General features: G+C 38.4%; 1 protein-coding gene across 6 annotated transcripts in view; it reads right to left on the bottom strand.

Annotated features, from left to right (window-relative positions):
* Nucleotides 1–26: 26 nt before the first annotated feature.
* The window catches only part of DAZAP1 (DAZ associated protein 1), a 35,504-nt gene continuing 16,972 nt past the window's right edge, over nucleotides 27–18,558 (bottom strand). For 2 of the 6 annotated variants that reach the window (XM_073324190.2, XM_073324191.2), the window contains exons 6-12: nucleotides 17,735–17,783; nucleotides 12,885–12,967; nucleotides 9,379–9,532; nucleotides 7,712–7,741; nucleotides 7,060–7,200; nucleotides 5,881–6,063; nucleotides 27–1,026 (exon numbers count right to left, since the gene is read on the bottom strand). In XM_073324190.2, the coding sequence (XP_073180291.1) occupies nucleotides 854–1,026; nucleotides 5,881–6,063; nucleotides 7,060–7,200; nucleotides 7,712–7,741; nucleotides 9,379–9,532; nucleotides 12,885–12,967; nucleotides 17,735–17,783 (813 nt within the window). In that variant the 3' untranslated portion in view covers nucleotides 27–853. Of the gene's footprint in view, nucleotides 1,027–3,467; nucleotides 3,558–5,880; nucleotides 6,064–7,059; nucleotides 7,201–7,711; nucleotides 7,742–9,378; nucleotides 9,533–12,884; nucleotides 12,968–17,734; nucleotides 17,784–18,558 lie in introns of all 6 variants that reach the window. The other 4 variants (XM_073324194.1, XM_073324195.2, XM_073324192.2 and 1 more) reach the window with 3 other exon arrangements.

The raw sequence follows: 18,558 nt of genomic DNA, 5'->3' as shown, positions 1-18,558 counted from the left end.
TGTAAGAAAAAAAAATGGAGACAGGCTTATGTTTCTAATCCAAATGTACTTCTCTTTATTCAAACCAGGGGTAATCACTGGTTAGTGCAAAATGCACCTAAACCTTTTGCCTGAGGGAAATCTACATCTTAACAAGGCCTCCGTTAACCCCTAATGAAATCCACAGAGGATTTTAAAGAGTTTGAAGCACAGATTTAAATGCTGTACTTCATAAGTGACTCTGTGCATCAACAAGTCTGCACCTGCATTGTTACCAGTTCTATACTGTCAGGTAACAAAAGCAAAATACACTCAGTAGATTTCTTCTTCTAACTCCCAGAGTTTCTGGACCAACTGCCCCACCACTATGTTTGAAGTAAAGGGGTTGAAACTGACCATCACTTCCAACATTGCTAACGGAAACCCTGTTTTAAATTAAAAAATAAGCCAGCATACATAGTAGAAAATTTCTCTTAAAAATTTCACAATCTGTAAATGTATATATTTTTCTTTAAACATAAAAGTTTACAATATACGGTAAAACAAAGGCTCAGGAAAAATAATTTCAAAAAAAGAAACCTGAAGTTTTGAATTAAAGCTGAAGACATTTTTAAAACCCTGTAGTTTGAACCAGTGACATTTTCTTTATTTGTGCTGATGGGTTAGAGAAAGGAATATATTTAAAACCTGCAGTCCAAACACCCACAGCGTTGCCTTCAAAAGCCATCCCCTCTCCCATTCCCCTCCCCCAATGTTGTTAGATTTTTCCTCCATCAAGTATGTGATTGTCACAAGTTCAGAAGTCTGGGATTCCCGGCTTCAGCTGCTACCAGATATCCCACTGTGGACAGGATTCCCTGATTGCCAGCATGTGCTAGCGTCTGTAGGGGTGAAATCCTTGCACATTATGGTTCTGTCCTCGTCCAAAACCACTTCCTCCTGCAGGTGGGCCACTTGATGGTGGCACCGAGGGGCCTCCATAGGAGGGGGGCTGCTGGCTAGGGTCAGAGAAACCTTGTCCAAAACCACTCAAGTCTTGTCCATAACCTGGGAAGAAGAGGAAAAGTCTGCAGTAAGCTTCTATTACAGTCCACAAGCTCAAAGATAGAGGTGCAGCACCAACTGAAAACTGATGCCACACATACCAATGCACAGCCCTATGAACACACAGTGATGTGCTGATCTAACACCCAGATGATAGTTGCTTTTACATTTGACCAAGTTATTTGGATTTACATGTAGAAAATACAGGTAATGACAAAAGGCAGAGAGGAGGGGGACTGAATGCCTAATTGGAGATAGTGCTTTTCACTCTCTATCAAATCTTACCCAGGCTGGTGGTGACCAAAATGTCATGCTACTGCTGTTCAGAGGCTTATGTAAAGTGGGTTGGTAGTATCTATTAGTCCATAATGGATAAGTGTTCATATTAGCAAAACTAGCATTCTGTCAGTTTCAGCAGAGGTAGAGAAAATTAATGGGGAAACATCTGTCTGAAAAGCTGATAGTTACTATAGCTGATGTTTCTAACTGAAAGGAGTTAGTGAAAGATTGTGATTTTCTGTTTTTGTGTTCAGCCAATTTTAGTTTCCTGTGTATAGTCAAGTTTTCCTTTGCTGAAAAGAACCCTATAAGATAACCCTAGGAAATTGCTTTAAAAAGGAGTTTTAAATACTAGGCTCTGAATGTATTGTTTTTAAGACGACGGTTGCATCAGAAACTGGAATTTTCTGAAATTGTGAATTAAAAAACCCAAGTTGACAGTGTCCCTTTCAAAGGATGTGGTGACTGGACTCCCATAAACTTCCATCAGATCCACAGGCCAGAATCAGGAAGCTTGTTATTGCTTCTACTGCCCACATTATGTGGTTAAAAAGGGACTTCAGCTAATTGCCATCCAGACCCAACACTCTACCCTGCCGTTAACTCGTTGCACAGAACCAGCTTAAATAAGCAAATGGTGTGGCACGTTTCTTCTCAAAGACAGCTCAAAAGAATAGCAAAAGCCATTTTATCATCAGCTTCCCACATAACTTAAGCAGGCAGACTATATTTCCAATGTAGCAAAAACACAGAAGCAACAGATAAATAGTTATACTGGAATAGCCATCCGTTCTGTGTACCCTTGCTATTCATACTAACACAACCACTGAGTTAGTCTAAACTGTTTCACCAGACTTACTCATTTTAAAACTAAAAGTGAGCTGTCCCTCTGTGAACTTTATGCTAATTTATTCTGTAAATCAGTATCTTTCTGACTGTGTAACAACTAGCTTCCTTTCTCTGCAGAGATCATAAAGGTAACTACGGAATCAGGAGACTTCTACCTCCTACCAAATCTTCCTCCTGCCTTGTCAATGAGATTGTAACCTCCATACTGCAACATAATCTGGAGCAGAGGTCAGAGATTTTGGAGCAACAGGTTTAGAGTAAGCAGGATGACAGAGGAGACAGAGACCACCTTTCAATTTGGAGGAAAAAACTAAATTCCTGGAAGGCAAATGGATGTGTATTAACAGTAACTTACTAAAAGAAGTTAAGAAATCTAACAGAAACTTTCTAGTGATTAAAATACAACTGTCAGTCACTACAATGGCATCAACGTGAAATTCCACTATGCAAGACAGCCCTGTTAAGAATCCTGTAACTACTCAGTGGATCTCTGAGTCAAATTTTTTTCTGCACAGGGTTAAAGCAGGTTTAACTCTGCTAATCCAAAGCAACAGTCTCTTGGCATCTCTTCAGTATTTCAATTTCAAGCTCTGCCTGTCTCACAGGACTTACTACCACTAATGAACCCAACAGTACTACCATGGGCTTCCCCGTTTGAAGATTTCTCAAGCTGCTAATTCAGCCATTTTTGACACAAAGATCAGTAGGCAATCTTAAATGCATTAATTTAATGCCAAGGGTTGGGGTTCGGAGTGAAGATAATCACGTTACTCTCAGCAGCACTGTGGCTTGCAGTGAAAAGTTAAGAAAACTAGAGCTCTGCTGGTTTGTTGGCCACAAAGGAATCCAGCAGTCAAACCAACAGCTGTTGTTTTTTTTGGGCACTGTTCTCTCCTCTAGCGAACTATCCCACCATTGGTCTGCATTGTCACTTCCAAAAGCGACACACAGCTGATTCACTGCTCCCGAGTGACCTGGATTCTAAGTCAGTCGTGTCAACAGTAGCAGGGGATATTGACTCTGTTGCTTAGGGTAACTAAATGCAATTTGCTTACACAAGACAATTTTAAGTCTTGCCAATGCAAGATCTTGGGAAAGCGAACAGCAGAGCAGCCATATTCCAACGACGCATTTTTACTTATGCCAACTAACAGATATTTAAACTAGATTATCCTTGAACTGTAAAAAGCAAACATTTCCAAGCCACCATACTTATCTCACCCACCCTCAAAGAGAAGAGACCCTGCAAGAAATAAAAGTTAATTTCCCAAATGCAGATAAAGTAAGAGCATTGGTTGTAAATAGGCTCCACCTACCTAGGATATATCACTGCTCAGCCTGACCATAAGAGTGTAAACAAAGTATTGGCGCGTAGCCTGAAGGGTCTTGAGAATAGGTACCCAGCCCTAGTAAGAAATGAGGAGACCAGGGTGACTAACCCCAAGACAGCCCTGTACAGAGATATAATTATTTTTTTTTTGGGGGGTGAGGGAGACACACCCTTGTTAGAGTTTAATTTACTAGAGTGTTTACATTTATCTCAGCTGTAAACATAGCAGCATTTATGATGCTGTGAAGCCAGGATTAATCTGTAAATGCCAAAATGATTAAATACTTTGATGCCTCTTTAAAGTCTATAAACTCTATGCATTTAAGTGAAAACATGAAAAACTTGTTAACTGCCTTTTGTATACCAATGCTGCTAGCTGAATTGCAAATGACACATGAAGTTCAAAAGATCTTAAAGAGGTTAAAAAGATCTTAAACATAGCTTTATAAACATGAAGAGGTTATTGACTTGGGTGGTAATACACTAAGTTGAACACTTCTAATGCTGTGTACATATACTGTGAGTGCAGTCTTGCACAGAAGTAGTTTGCTTTCTGGCATGAATTTTGGGGTGAGAGAGATTAATCCCACTAATGCATTTAACAACATTATCTAACCCTCTTCCTCCTTCCAAAAAAACCATTAACCCCTAAGGACTAACCATAACCAGCATTTCAGATACTCGCTGGGGGAAAAATGTCTCCAAGATTTATACAAGATGCAGCTGGTACTACATATTCCTTACACCAGACACCCCAACTATCCCTCACAACATTGTTTTGAAAGTCAGGCAATTAAACTGAGTAGTGAGGTTTTTTAAATGATAATTGGAGGTTACTACATAAAAGTCTTGCAGCAGGAACTTTAGAGCAGAATTCCCTGTATGGAAAGTTTATATATAATCAATTACGCCTTTGCTGTTTGGATCCATTTTAATTATTGGTATTAAAAGACTTGGCTACCAAGTCTGAGACAAGATAAATTTGTATGTATCAGTTTTTATTCTAATCAGTAGAAGTTTCCCCTCATATGTAACAAAGGCACGTTTCCGACAAGACAAGAAAATCTTCCACCTGAAGTCAAATTGGGGGAACTTTCGATCCCAGCTACTGTGTCTGTGACATAAGCTTAAGAACATCTCTAACTAAACCCATCATAACTAACACCCTCACCTTATGCATGTCAAGAACAACTGAAAAGCTGATCTCCTATCGGAAGTCTTATACTTCAGATTATTTGGACTATAGAAAATCCTTTCAAAGAGCTTTATGGAGCAGACATTTCGTAATGAACAGCTTCTGCAGGTATTTTATATGGGACTAGTAAGGCATGCATAAACACAGGGGAAAAGTGGTTAAAATGCAGGGACAGAGTGTAAATTCTTGATTCTTGGGCTCACCTTGTGTAGTATGCTGCCTTCAGAAGTTACCAATGGCCAGTGATCAAGAAGGCGGCACACCCACCCAGCTAATTGGGCAATGCTGCTCATGGAAGGCTTGGGTGCAAGGGTCAAATGAAAGAACTCCTTCCTGATCTCTACAAATAGTCATCTTTTCAGCCAGTAGCACAAGACTTTGACTTCCCATATTTTGTCTTACTGTAGCTTACCTATTAAATCATTCTTTATCACCTACTTGCAGCAATGAGTTCCAGAGACTGATAAAGTTTTCCCTAGTAAGTATCCGCTTTTGTTTTAAATTAGCTGCATCAATTTCAACCAGTCTTATGAAACAGGGTCAAAAGGGGCATGCAGGTCAGATTTCGCTATACCCTTTATTGTTTTTTGTCTCAGTCAATTCCCATTACTCTAGAGTAATGAGATACTACTTTTAAGTATCATTATTCTCCATGCTGAGCCCACCCTCTTATGCAAGCCCCATCACTCAACCATTTTCAGTGCCCTTTTCACTGTGCTTTGGTTCAATTCTAGTGTATCTTCCTTGAGGTGAGATTACCAGAATTCCCTTTGGCTGCTACTGTGTTAACCAAGACATTTCAACAGAAAAGGAAGCAAACTACTGAGCACCTTGCAGTGTGAAATTGTTAGTTGAACAAAAAAGAGTTTAAACTTGAGCATTTGGGGGAATGCAAGTGGTGACTTAGCCTACCACCGCACAGATCTCTAGAGAGCCAGTTATTTAGTGATTCAGGAAATGGGCAATACTTCAGGCTGGGCAGGAAGGAAACAATACTGTGATATCAGAGTACTGCATGTTTTGGGGGGCCCTTGAGAGCCAGTAGCTGGCATTCCCACCATTAGTACAAATGCTGTCAGCATTAATACATTGCTCCTGGAAACTGTGACTTTTCACCAAAACATTATGAATAAAAGGAAAGCAGAACCTTGGGGCTGAGGGGAAAGGTTGCCGCTCTGAGTGTATTTTATATGCAGTTACTTACCAAACTGGCTATAAGGGAATTCTGGCTGAGCAGTTGGGGGTTTGCTCATGTCCTGAGTTGCCTGAGATGGTGGTGGTGGCGGTGGGAAAGCTAGTGGTGTTGCCCCAGGAGTGGCAGGTGGAGGGGGTACTCCAGGAGGGGCAAACTGGTCAGGTGGAGGAGGTGGAGCACCATATCCAAAACCTGATAAATAAGAGGCAGAGCATAAAATCTGTGACATGATACGAGGCCAAAAGCACTTGGACTTTTCACTTGGCTTCAGAGTAATTTAACATTTTGTTGTAAACCCTTTGTAAGGTGTCTACAAAAAAGAGATTACTACTTGTTGCCTGCAGCTGAAGTAAAGGGATTGATTTAACCATCTCTTGACAGTCATCCTATCCACAACTAAAGTCATTTAAGAGATGTGAAATCTTACACCTGTTACACAGACTGCATGTGCTTAACAGCAATTGAACCATCTTACCTAGCAAATAATAGCTGAAGAGGTAGCCACAGGTACCGAAAGGTGTATTGGGGGAGCAGGGAAAGTCATGGTGAGACACCCCTCCAAAAAGCCTTTCATCCATCCAAATAAGGAAGTTGCCAAAAGCCACAGACTGAAAAATCCTGGACAGGCTGCTTCCCCAAAGCATAAGAATCGGAACTAAGAGGTGCATAATGGCTGTTCAAGAAACTTTGGATAATTAAGGGCATCTTTCTGCCAGTTTTAACCCAATTGTGCATAGGAATTTTAAAGGAATGTAAAGGAGTTAGGTGCCCAAATCCCATTTAAATTCAATGAGAGTAGGGTGCCTAATTTCTTAGGCTAGAATTTTCAAGGGAGCCTGTGTCTCTAGTCTTCAACATGTAGTATTACTATGTCGAATACCTCAATTCTAGAAAAGAGGAGGTCAAAAGTAAAAGTCCTCAGTCAAAACCAAAAAACTGAGAGGTTATGGTATTACTGAGTATTACTAATATGATCAAGATGGATGGATTCAAAGAAACAGGATCTGAAAATATACTGATTTCTAGTTACAGTACAGAAATACTTGAGTGGATCCACATGTGGATCAAATGTGAATGACTCCACTGAATTTATAGAAAGGCACGAAATAAAGACAAACAGAAGTGACTAAAACCCGTTCTTGTGTTCAATGGCACATCATTGGTTCGAGACTCACAGAGGACACTTACTAAATGGTGGAGGGGTGCCATAGCCCTGTGGGAACCCTTGTGGAGGTGGGAATCCTCCAGGAGGCGTAGAAACTATATATGAGGTAAAAGGTGGTGGAGGAGGCGGGGCTCCTCTTCCTGGAGGAGGCGGTCCATACCCACCTAGAAAATCCAGTACAGAGTTGTGAGAACAAGCGGTGCCTTCATCTAAATTCAGCACAGCAACTTTTTAATACAAAGTCAAAATTACCCCAAACAGAACAAAGAAGTTGTTACTGTAACTGGGAACCAAACTCTGGGAAACTCTCCCCCCTCCATCTATGGATATGAACATTGGGAAATGCTGAGAGAACCCTGACTGTAAATAACTCTACACTTCTCTTCTTCGTATTTAATTTCTTGATGGCCAGTATCAATTTAATTGCATTATCAGCAAAAGGGTGTATTCCAATTCCCAACACTGAATAGTTAAGAACAGAACAGTTCCCCCACTCCATATTTTTTCCAATACAAACTCAAAAGTTAGTTTCAAAACTGGCCTATAAGCACTGTACTTGAGAAATTTACAGCCACCATCAATTCTCATTGAAATGCAATTTACATCTGCACTACCAGTTGGCCTTTTCTACAGTTTACAATACACTAAACAATGAAACTTTTGTTCCCTACTTACCAATTGCCTGTCCAGCTGGTACCCACATTCCTAAAACAATGAAACAGAATGATAGTTTATCCACTTATATATTGAAACTGTTCTATTAAAAATGGCATACAATGCAATTCTGAAAAAAGCAGTGTTCTACATTGATTAAAGAGCTAATGCAAGAAGTGTCCAGGAGTCTCAAAACTCAAATTACACTCAGTGTTCAAACAGAGCATATTCTAGTGTTAAAAATAATTCCATAACATTGTTTAAAAAGACTAAGGATTACAAAGGTGAAGCTATAGATACAAGGTGTTTCAAATATAATGCTGATAAGAGTTATCATTCAGCTATTTCAAGTGTTTTAGACTCATGGAACCTCATTTTATATTTGCTGCAGTGTGAAGGTAGAAAGTTTAACTTATTTAAGAGTTCTTCATTTAATCCCTCCCACAGACGGATATAATGATACCTTTCCCTGCAAATAACCAAGATGAAAGTGATCTAGTTTCTCAATCTGAGTTTGCAGATTAGCAAAACCATGCAGACTGTCAAAGCCTCAGCTGCAGCTTTCAAGTAAATAAGCACCAGGGGGAAATGGTAAGTCATCCTAAGGGGGCATAATGGACAAGGTGACGCCAGCCCCTATCTCCATGGTAATAATTTCTCATATCTGAGAAAGGCAGGTTATATATTCGTTAGATGTGACTCAATTATAGAATCATAGAATATCAGGGTTGGAAGGGACCTCAGGAGGTCATCTAGTCCAACCCCCTGCTCAAAGCAGGACCAATCCCCAACTAATTCATCCACCAATTATGCCACCTCATTTCTTCATATGGCATGAAAACATTCTTTAGATGAATTCAACACATTTATTCCATCTCCAAAATCTTGTTGGTTTTTTTTTATGGCATTCAAAACTAAAACAAGCATCTGCTCCTTCCAGCCCTAAAGGGCTCAAGCTAAATCAAGAAAATTATAAGCATTAAGTGCTCCCCTGCATCACCACTAACAATTAACCCCAGAGCTGCTTGTTACTTTTCCAGGCTACACTAAGTAATGAAATACAAAGACACAAGATAGCCTGTTTTTCCTTCATATTTCACGTGTAGTTTCTCTTGAAACTCATTTCAGATTTCATCTTTGAAAATCTGTGTTCCATAAATATTTTGAATCCGGGTCCCATGCCACCCACATTCCCACAGCTGCAGAATCATGGAATTCTCCCTGACTTCTCCCTACTACTAGGTAAAAAGAACATGCTGATTTGGTACTCCTGCTCCCCACACTTAAAAAGAATGGATGAAGCACCAATCACAGTACTGATCCCCACTTAATCAGGCTGGGGGATGTTGAGGAAACAGAACTTGTGCTGGCAAGACCCACTGATTTCTGCAGCATGTAACAAAAATCATTCTGAAAAAAATAAACTAAGGAAAAACCCAAGCAGAATTGGGGAAAACAGATGCACAGTACTTTAGTTCTCTACTGTATTACATCATTGCATAGATGGTTTCACTCCACTTGGAAGTATCTGTATCACTAATGAGATGATGTTACCTTTTGAAAGAATAATGCAAGTTAAATGTGGTCAGTAACAAAACCATGGCTAGTGAAAGACACTGCCAGTTTTAAGGAAGACAGGAATCACACCTTTGACTCTGGGTCTCTGAAACCCCCAAAAGAAAATTTACCTTGAGGGCTGTATCCTTGTTGCCAGGTAGGAGGGGGCTGACCTGCCCAGCCATTGGCAGCACTTGGCATGATCCGGCTTCCCCACTGGCTGGCACCCGGTGGCCCTGGAGTTTGGCTTTTGCTATCACGAGGTTCTGCACGTTTTACCTCCACCTAAACAAACAGATTAGCCATTTAGGAGATGATGTAGGTTAGTTCACCCCCCTTCCCTTCACACACACCCTTAATTACACTTAAGACTACACTTAGCACCTTATGACTTATGTCTAAATACTTAATTATAAAACTAGTTAGGCCAGTAATTAAAAAATGTTTCTCAGGTACAATAGATGCGATAGTAAGACATTACAAGTCCTATATCAACATATATTTAAAGCAAAACATGTCCTACAAACAATTTCTGTTCCATTATATTAAGTAGTCATTTGCTTGCTCATCTTAAAGCAGCAGTACCCTCTTACAATGGCTCTTTGCTAAAAATTTATAGGCACAATCTTTTTAACTTAGTCTTTAGACTATTTTTTAAATGTTCACTGTGACATTTACAAAGAAGAAAACAATTTTAGTAAAGATCTTTCTACAAGCAAAGAGTCCACTCTGAAAAAGGGTACTAATGCTTTAACATTTATGGATGATTGGGGTTCATTTGGAAGTTATAGTTTAAACCCACCCCATCTACCTGCAATTTCAGCTCTGTTCATACCTGAGAAACACACATTCGTTTGTTTGGTTTTTTACTTAGGTTTTATTTAAATGTCTAATGGAAGATAAAGACTTACCTTCCCCAGGCTAACGCTTAAAGAATCTCAAATAACTCAAACAATGTCAGAGGGAATGGATGTGATAAGAGAATCTTACATTACATCTAACAAAAAAGTAAACAAACATGCAAGTAATAAAAATGGACAGTTGAGTCAATAAGAAGCAAATCTTCATACTGTGTTAAGTCAGTGACAAAAACCTTCCTGTTTTTAAAAGTGTTAATAAGCCTCAGTGCTTAACTTATTTCATGTAAAGATAAAATGTCTTAGGGCCCCAGGCATCAAGTGCATCTGACCTACTTCAAATAAGCTCCACATTCAATATAAACCTCTCAACAAAAAAATCCAGTTTCTGATTTAATGAAACACTCAGCACTCATGTATGCTGAATTAAAGTATTTTTTTATTTTACGATTAATTTTAGTGGATGCCAGAGTACAAAGAAAATAAACCTCAATCGCTAATGGGCCTGAGTAGTACGGAAAATAAAAGTATTCTTCCTGCTAGGTCTTAAAACCATTCATGTTAGAGAACAAACAGGAAATTGGCACAGCACAAGGACAAAGGTCTCCCTCCCCTTCTTCTGAAGATGCCTCAAGGACATTATACATGACAGTAACCAAACCTCTGTCAGCTGAAGGCCCTGCTAGAGAAGAACCAAGGGAATTCCTCAAAGAATTCAAATTAATGAGCCTTAACGCATTTTCCTGAAGGGAATTCGGTTACTGCTTACACAAGCAAAATCCTGCTCGTAATTTTAAATTTTTTCTTTCAGTAACATACGGAAGCAGATTCACTTCAGCCTTTTTTGAGAATTAAAAATGTATTTCAAAGTCTTGAAGCGTCTATTAATAATAAATGAAGGGGGTGGACTATCTAATGTTACATTTATCTAAATGGCAGATTTAATTAACCTGTACACTGGCATTTGGATGTGTTAAGACGCCTAAACTAGGGATTGGGACAACCTAATGCAAACAAATTTTAGGATCAAGGTGAGAATTCTAGACCTGCTCAAGGCCAAAGTTATAAACACAAGAGGAAGAACTACCTAGGTTTCTTTCATGCAACCTGGGAAAATACTGCATATATTTGTGCATGTTTTAGATTTACAGGAGGCTCGCCACAGATTTACAGAACCATAAAAAAGTAGCCGTGGCATCCTTTGGTTCTGTTCATAAATGGCATACTGCTTTGCAATCTGTCCTCTAATTTAAGTAGTTCTTCCAAAGTTTAAGGGAATATCAGTGAAAAAGCAATAGATGCACAGAGGATAACATAAGTAAATAAATGTGCCAATCCTGAAAACACACAACTTTACTCATGTAAATAGCTGCATTGATTCAACTACTCACAGTAAGAAAGTTATGTTCGTTCCTCCTTCCAAGATTTGGGTCAAAAGTGTGTTCACGTAGATAATTCATTTGTATTAATTGGTAAACCATTCTTTTTCTCAATGTGACTATAGTTTCAGTGTATCGAAATAGGGTAGTAACGCTTTAAATAGTTAAACTTTAACAGTGACTTTTTAAAGCACTTTGTACAGAACATTGTAATTTAACAATGCAAATTTTGCACTAACCCACAAGAACACATTACCTGTCAGCTAAGGAAATGCCTGAGAGCTACTAGGCTGTAGAAATCTTAAATTCAACATGGAAAAATGTTTGAGTTAAAGGAATATGACAAAGTCCTTTGGTTTTGATGCAAGTTTCTTTGGGTACTTTTCACTGTAGATTTTCAACGGCCTTCTAACATCTGTGTTTTCAAATTCAGGTTAAGCTGTATAAAGCGGAAATATTTTCAATTTTACCAGAATTTCCCTTTCAGAAGCTGTGGTATTCACAATATAATTAAGATTTAGGAATTTCTCTCAGGAACTACTTATTCATCTACTTCTAGATTTTCCACAGGTGAATCTTAATGTTCACATTTGATTAATACAATCAAAAGGAGTAGAAAGGCGGAATCCCTCACCTATCAAACCTCCTTGTGCTGACAACACAGTATGAAGATGAAACAACCAGAGGTCACTTAACTGCATTGTGGTTAAATACTATATAGAATATGTGGGTTCGTATCAAAGTTTCACAGTAAGTGACCCAATTTTTAAAAAACCAATCCTTCATGATGTTTTATGGTCTTTTTTGCGGGGGTTAAAGTTTAAGAGTATAAAGGCAGATCCCCTCAAAGTGCCTCAAAATTCGAATATTAAATGCACATCTGAAGGAGTGGTATGTTAAACCGAGCCTTAGACAGCTCAGAGATTTCACTGGGATCTCAATTTACAAACATATGAGAATTAAAACTAACTTCTATCCCTGCTGCTGAAAAGGAAAATAGTGAGCAGTCACGTAGCAGTGCATAAACCATGACTATTCATATAGTCAATTTATTCAGATACAAATTCTGCTCAAATGGAGCAGTTTGCTACTTGTATAATGGTCAAAGGCTCATCTGAACTGTTTAAATAACTTGCAAAAATACTCAGGCCTTCAAGGTCTGTTTCCTTCTCATGGGATAGGCAACAAGTTAAGGAGAGGTTCCCCTCATATCCATTGTCTTATGCAAACTCAAGGGACTTTCCCCATCATCATGGACAAAGCCCTGAATTTGGATTTTCTTTAACTTTTTAGGATCTCCCTGCTTAACCCACAAATTACTGATTCTATTTCACCAGTGAAATTGCCAATTGCCCAAGGCTTGGTTTTGTCTTAAGGTAAAATAAAACTACAACTACACACTTTTTTGCCCATGATGTCGTGAAAATGCATGTTGACAGCCTGGTCCACTGATTGTTCGTCCTCGAAAGTAATAAATCCAAAACCTAGCCAACGACGAAGAGTGAATCAAGGTAGCAGGGTGTTGTGACACAAAACAGGATGATGAACAGTATTAGGGGCGGACCAAGGGTTCAAGCAGGGGCTTCAGATAACCAAGGCTTGTGTTATGAAGTTCTCAAAAATCAGTCCTCTGAGAAAACTGTAGTGTGTACTTTATATATAAATTATCGGGCAATTAATGCCTCAGCTTAGTTTTATACATGCAACATTACAAACTGAAACAATTAAAATCAATGTTTAGTTTCTTATATCTAATCCATCCACTAAAATGGGTGGAGAGATAAACACTACTACAACACCCTAAATGTTACTGTACCACAACTTCTAAAAACAATGTTTGTGGAACCGCAGGTTAAAATAAGGCAGCTTTGCTCTTATCCTTGAACCAAAATATATCCTAGGATTAGGAACCCAGGTAAAACTTACACTTGTCACAGTTACTAATGCTGCAAAGTAACCCCCCCTTCCCCCCCCCGCCCCAAAAAAAAAATTGTGTTTGTGTGTGGGCTATTTACTTTCTTAGAAAACAGTACAAATTCAAAGAAAATTTTTTTGAAATGTAGCTGATAAAGCATGAGAATTTTTACCATTCCATGGATGAATGATAAGCTTCAGAAATTAACAGCCTAGGTCAGAGATTCTCAAACTTCTTATATCTTAACACAGAGAGCACTTAATGGACATTACCCCTTCCAATCATAGCTCTCCTGTGCCAAATATAGCAGTTGCCTACACAGCAAACAGCAAGTATTTAGCTGTTTAAGCTAACCAGTGTTGCCTTTAAAAAAAAACAAAAAAACACTCATGTCTCTTGCTTGTCAGTTCCCCTCTGCCCAATCTGTTTTGTTGCTATCCCTTCCCCTTGCTGCCTGATTCCCTTCTTCTTCAATCTCAGTATATGTTCCCCAGTAGCCTTTTTCCCTGCACATCTCTACCACCGGTTCTCTGGTGTTCCTAAGGGCAACTAATTTCCTCCTCTCATCTATAGCAGCAATCCAACTGGATCCTCCTAGCATCCAGCTGCTTTTACAGGCAGCTAGGTTCCAATGCCCATAGAAGCAGCTGGAAAGGAGAAGGTACCAGCACCATGTGAGCTGAGAACTCTCTGCAGTCACAGTTTGAGAACCACTTCGCTTAGGCTGTAGCTGCTGACACTGCCTAGAGAGTGGAAAAGTAGTGGTTAATTTCACAGAACATTAAGGCTGAGTCATGCCATCAACCACTCACTGCTGGTGGAATAACCAAATCCCAGGAAAGGTAAGAACACATGCAGTATATAACAGTTTTGCCATTCTTTAAATTAGCTAAGGGGTACAGCAGTAAAATTAGAAAGAAAAAAAAACAAAACAAGGTGCAGCATCAAAAGCATATGGAATATGGGTGCATTTCTGCTTTTCTGAAACCCAAGATTTCCCCCTTGGTTTGCATTTTGCTTTGCAGCTAGTGCTGACAGCAGCCATATATTGCTCTAAAGCATTAAACAGAAATACAGTATCTATAACAGTTAGTGTCTCTCTAAGCTTATCCAACTGGGTTGGGTAAGCCCAAAGAGGCCTATTGTAGAGAAGGTTTATATATAAAATACACAAAGATACAGGCCAAAATAGATTCCAGCAGGTCAAATTCTGCTGTCAGCAACAAGAGCAAAAGACATCACTAAAATAAAATTAAAATAAAAGGAAAAAACTTTTAGCATTTCCCACACACAAGAGACTGGCAGTATAAACGAAGTTTTGTTGGTCTATGATGAAAGCAGCCTCAAAACTGAAAGCAGCATTTCATCAATATATTTGTCTGAAGTTAACTGGAATTCTCACCAGCACTGGAGTAGAAAGAGGACACATTCAAGTCTGCATTGAGTATTAGATCACTTTAATATTATAGCTTTCCGTCTCAAAAGATGAGGGAAAAACAGATGATACCCATCCAACTACTGAGATGGTCCGTTAAAGTTTGTTCACAGAAAATTGGGCGAAGTCAGTAGACAGATGCCATGTATCAGGCAAACAGACAATTTTTTAAAGACCCAAACATGATAACATAAAAAGAGTATTTAAGAAATGAGAATGATTACAGATGACAGAACTCCAGAGCAGATGGGAACGGCCACAAAATTTTAAGAGGATGTAGTAAAAAACGATAAATATAGCTATTGGAAGACTTGCTCTAACTTTTTCGAAGGCAAAAGTTTACTGATGGACTAGACAGATTAACACATTGTGTTTAAGATGAGATCTAGGGGGACTCAAGAAAAGAGAACAGTGAAGCTGGATTGCAGCTAGAGCGAAGAAACTGAACACACACAGAAAGAACCTGTGAGCTACTGAAACCTAGTTGGTTTAGTTAATGAAACAGCATGAAAACAAAGATCACAACAAACAAAGCAGATTATTTCTTTTAGGAAGCAACAATAATAAATAATAATAATAATGTTGGCTATGCTTTTACTTTACTTGGAATTTAGAAAAGTTCTTGATAAAGCACTGCACAAAAGACCACAACAACATGAGTAGGTATGGGATGTGGAAAGGATAGGATTGTGTGTAAATTGAAGGACTGGGGACTTGAGTATTGAAGAGCCAGGGCCAGAGTCTCAGAGGTCAACACAGCAACCATGATTTATATCACCTGAGGATCTGGCCCCTAGTTTTCTTGTTGTAAGCAGTCTGAGATGGAGGAAGTAGCAGTAGACTGCCATAGGGGACAGTAACAGGGCCAATTTTGATCTTTCTCTCTCAGTGACTTGGTAAAATGACATGCACTAAGGGATTTGTAGAAAGTGAGAAAACTAAAGTCAAAGGAGGAAGGTAAAATTCAGAATAATATGGATAGAAAAGAATTTGGGCAGATAAGTGGGCGTCTGCAATTTAATGCATAGAAATTTAAGATAATAATTCAAAAGAACAAGAAGAGTATAAGCTCAATAGCATTTTACATAACAAAATACCAAGCAAGAGAAAAATATTCTTGGATGTACAAACAGCAGCACTGAATACAAACCATGAGGAAATTTTTCTAACATTTTCTGTGGGATTAAGGAGGCCATGTTTAGAAACTGTGTGCAGTTATGTTATGAAGAGGATACAGAAATGGAGAACACAAAAGCAAGCTTCGACAGTGACAGGACTGAGGGATTTCAGTCATTTTTTAAAATTAGACAAATCAAAGAGAATTGTGGGGTACAACTACTCCCTCAAATGGATGGACTTGTAGGCTTTCATCCCAGATGTCTTAAAGTTCTGCTTTACCCTTTAATATTGTGAGTGGATTGGGAGCCTTCTATCAATTTTTTAGTGCAGCTTTAGCAGTGGAGCCATTAATCCAAACCAGCTGTGATGTTTTAGTCCTTTTTGCTCAGAGGTTGCAAGACTGGGATAAATATTTCAAAGATACAGGTGATGCAATAATTTCTAAAAGACAGTTTTAAAACTCCAGGCAAGTTTTAATCAGGTGTTTATTTTGGTCTCCACTGCCGCCTCTATTTAAAATAAGATGCTCTACAGCATTTACTGAATGGATGAATTTGTTTTCTATTTAAGGAGAACAGATCAGTTGCAAGAGGATTAAGACTATTATCAAGGCAAAAACAAAACAAATATATTGAAACTTCGTTTACACCCCAATAAAGACAAAGCCCGCCCTTCCTCTGACTGTGGAACTGGCCTGTACCTCTGTGATAAATTATCACCTAGAGAGAAGAAATCTAAAGAGATATCGTTAATCACAGTTAAACAATTCACAGAGAGAAAAAGGAAAAAAAAACGAAAAAAAAAACAAACTTACTTAACATTACTGTACTTTACTATGAAACACTTAAATATGCCACTAAGGATGTATGTCTAAATTAAAAATAAAACTAAGACTTGACTTAGCTTAATAAATATGAAGTGAATATAGTTCTTAATAATGGAGTCAGAGGAGAAATGAAAGTTCAGATGGCAAACTATTCTCTAGCATGTCTCACATGCTACAAGGTGATCAGTGCAACTAAACTTCATGTACTTTTACAATATTGCCTCTGTAATAGTCAACAAATAGATGATTGATGCAATGAAAAGTGGATGACATGAAAATTACTTCATATTTTGACCAAAGGTTACAGACTCGCTCATATAGCCTATTAACTGCTTTCCTTCTTAAGGAACACAAATAATAATTCTAGCATGAATGGGGACATATAGTTCCTGCAAACATATAAACAACTTCTCAAAGGCATGTAATTTATGTAATTTAAGAAAATTGTTTTTCCTTGAATTTCAAGTGAAGACATTTAACCAAAACAAAAAGCACAAATGGATGGATCTGATTCCAATCTCATGTTTAGAGATAATTTGAACCACAAAGAAAAAAACTGAATACAAAGCAACTGTAGACTTTAACATACCTTCATGTTAAAACAGGGGAGGTGGGAAATCTGAGGCAAATTAGTTAATTGAACGTTTTCAATATTATTTTAAAAACCACATGTTCGGTCAGATGTTTAATTCTGTTCATATTCAAGTAAAAAGAACCAGCAAAAAATGAATATGTAACATCTGACTTTAAAAACACAGACACCAAATGAAGCTGTGTATGAAAAGCCTACGTTTGTGATATTTGTCCACTGAAATCTTTTCCTGAGGCAATGTAAAAAAAACAAAAAAAACAAACAAAAAAAAAACCACTACGTTTTTTGATGGTGTGAAATAGTTTGCCATCTGACTACAGGAGAGGATGAAGAAATTTCAAGGACAAAGTAGATCAGCCTTTACCTCGGGGCCTCTGTTTCTCTGCATCATAGATCATTACAACTTCAGTGACCTGGAAGAGAGAAGGGAAATTCTACTAACTATGTTATCAGAGGAGTGATACAAGCAGAGAAGAACAGGCTGGTTTCCAGCACTCATTCCACAAAGCACAATTAAATGTCTGATGTAGCCATCAATATTTGTCTGTCACAGCACATGCAAATAAACTCCAGTAAAGAGCAACACTTCCCAATTATGAAAATTCTAATTGAGTTCATTTGTTCCTAGCAGCTAAAGTATAACCACATTGCTGCTTATTTAGGACTGCAACAAAATTTACCCACCAAAAACATTGATAAAGTGGTGTTACGGTTGCAAAACTGTTTATCCCACTAACCAGACCATAAAAATAAGAAAACAATTAAATCATTCAACACCCCTTTTCAGTACTACTTCACAGTCTCAACTACCTTTCTTCCACAACATGCACATTTCCACCCTCATCCTGAACGAGGCAGCCTTAATTCCAACTACTTTACTGACTAATATAGGATTTGTGTAGCTTTTCTGAATTGTATTGTATGTAGTTCCACACATGCTTATGCCTCTCCGTGGAGCGTGGTGTCCCTGAGATAAGACATTTCTGTGATGTTTAAGCAAAGTTATGCCAGTGGGTAATGCTAATGATTGTTCTACACGTGAATTGTTTAAATATGGAAGTGATTATAATGCTAAATTACAAAACTGGTGTTAAGTCTGAGATGTTATCACATACACATGCAGAGAAGCTGAAAGTTTTTGAGAACTATGATCATTTAAGCTGGAGGAAAACAGGATAAAAGTTCAAA

The sequence above is a fragment of the Lepidochelys kempii genome, chromosome 25, assembly GCF_965140285.1.
Source record: "Lepidochelys kempii isolate rLepKem1 chromosome 25, rLepKem1.hap1, whole genome shotgun sequence".
Classification (NCBI taxonomy): domain Eukaryota; kingdom Metazoa; phylum Chordata; order Testudines; family Cheloniidae; genus Lepidochelys; species Lepidochelys kempii.
Note: the sequence above shows the minus strand (reverse complement) of the source record. Positions and strands in the feature narration are given on the sequence as shown.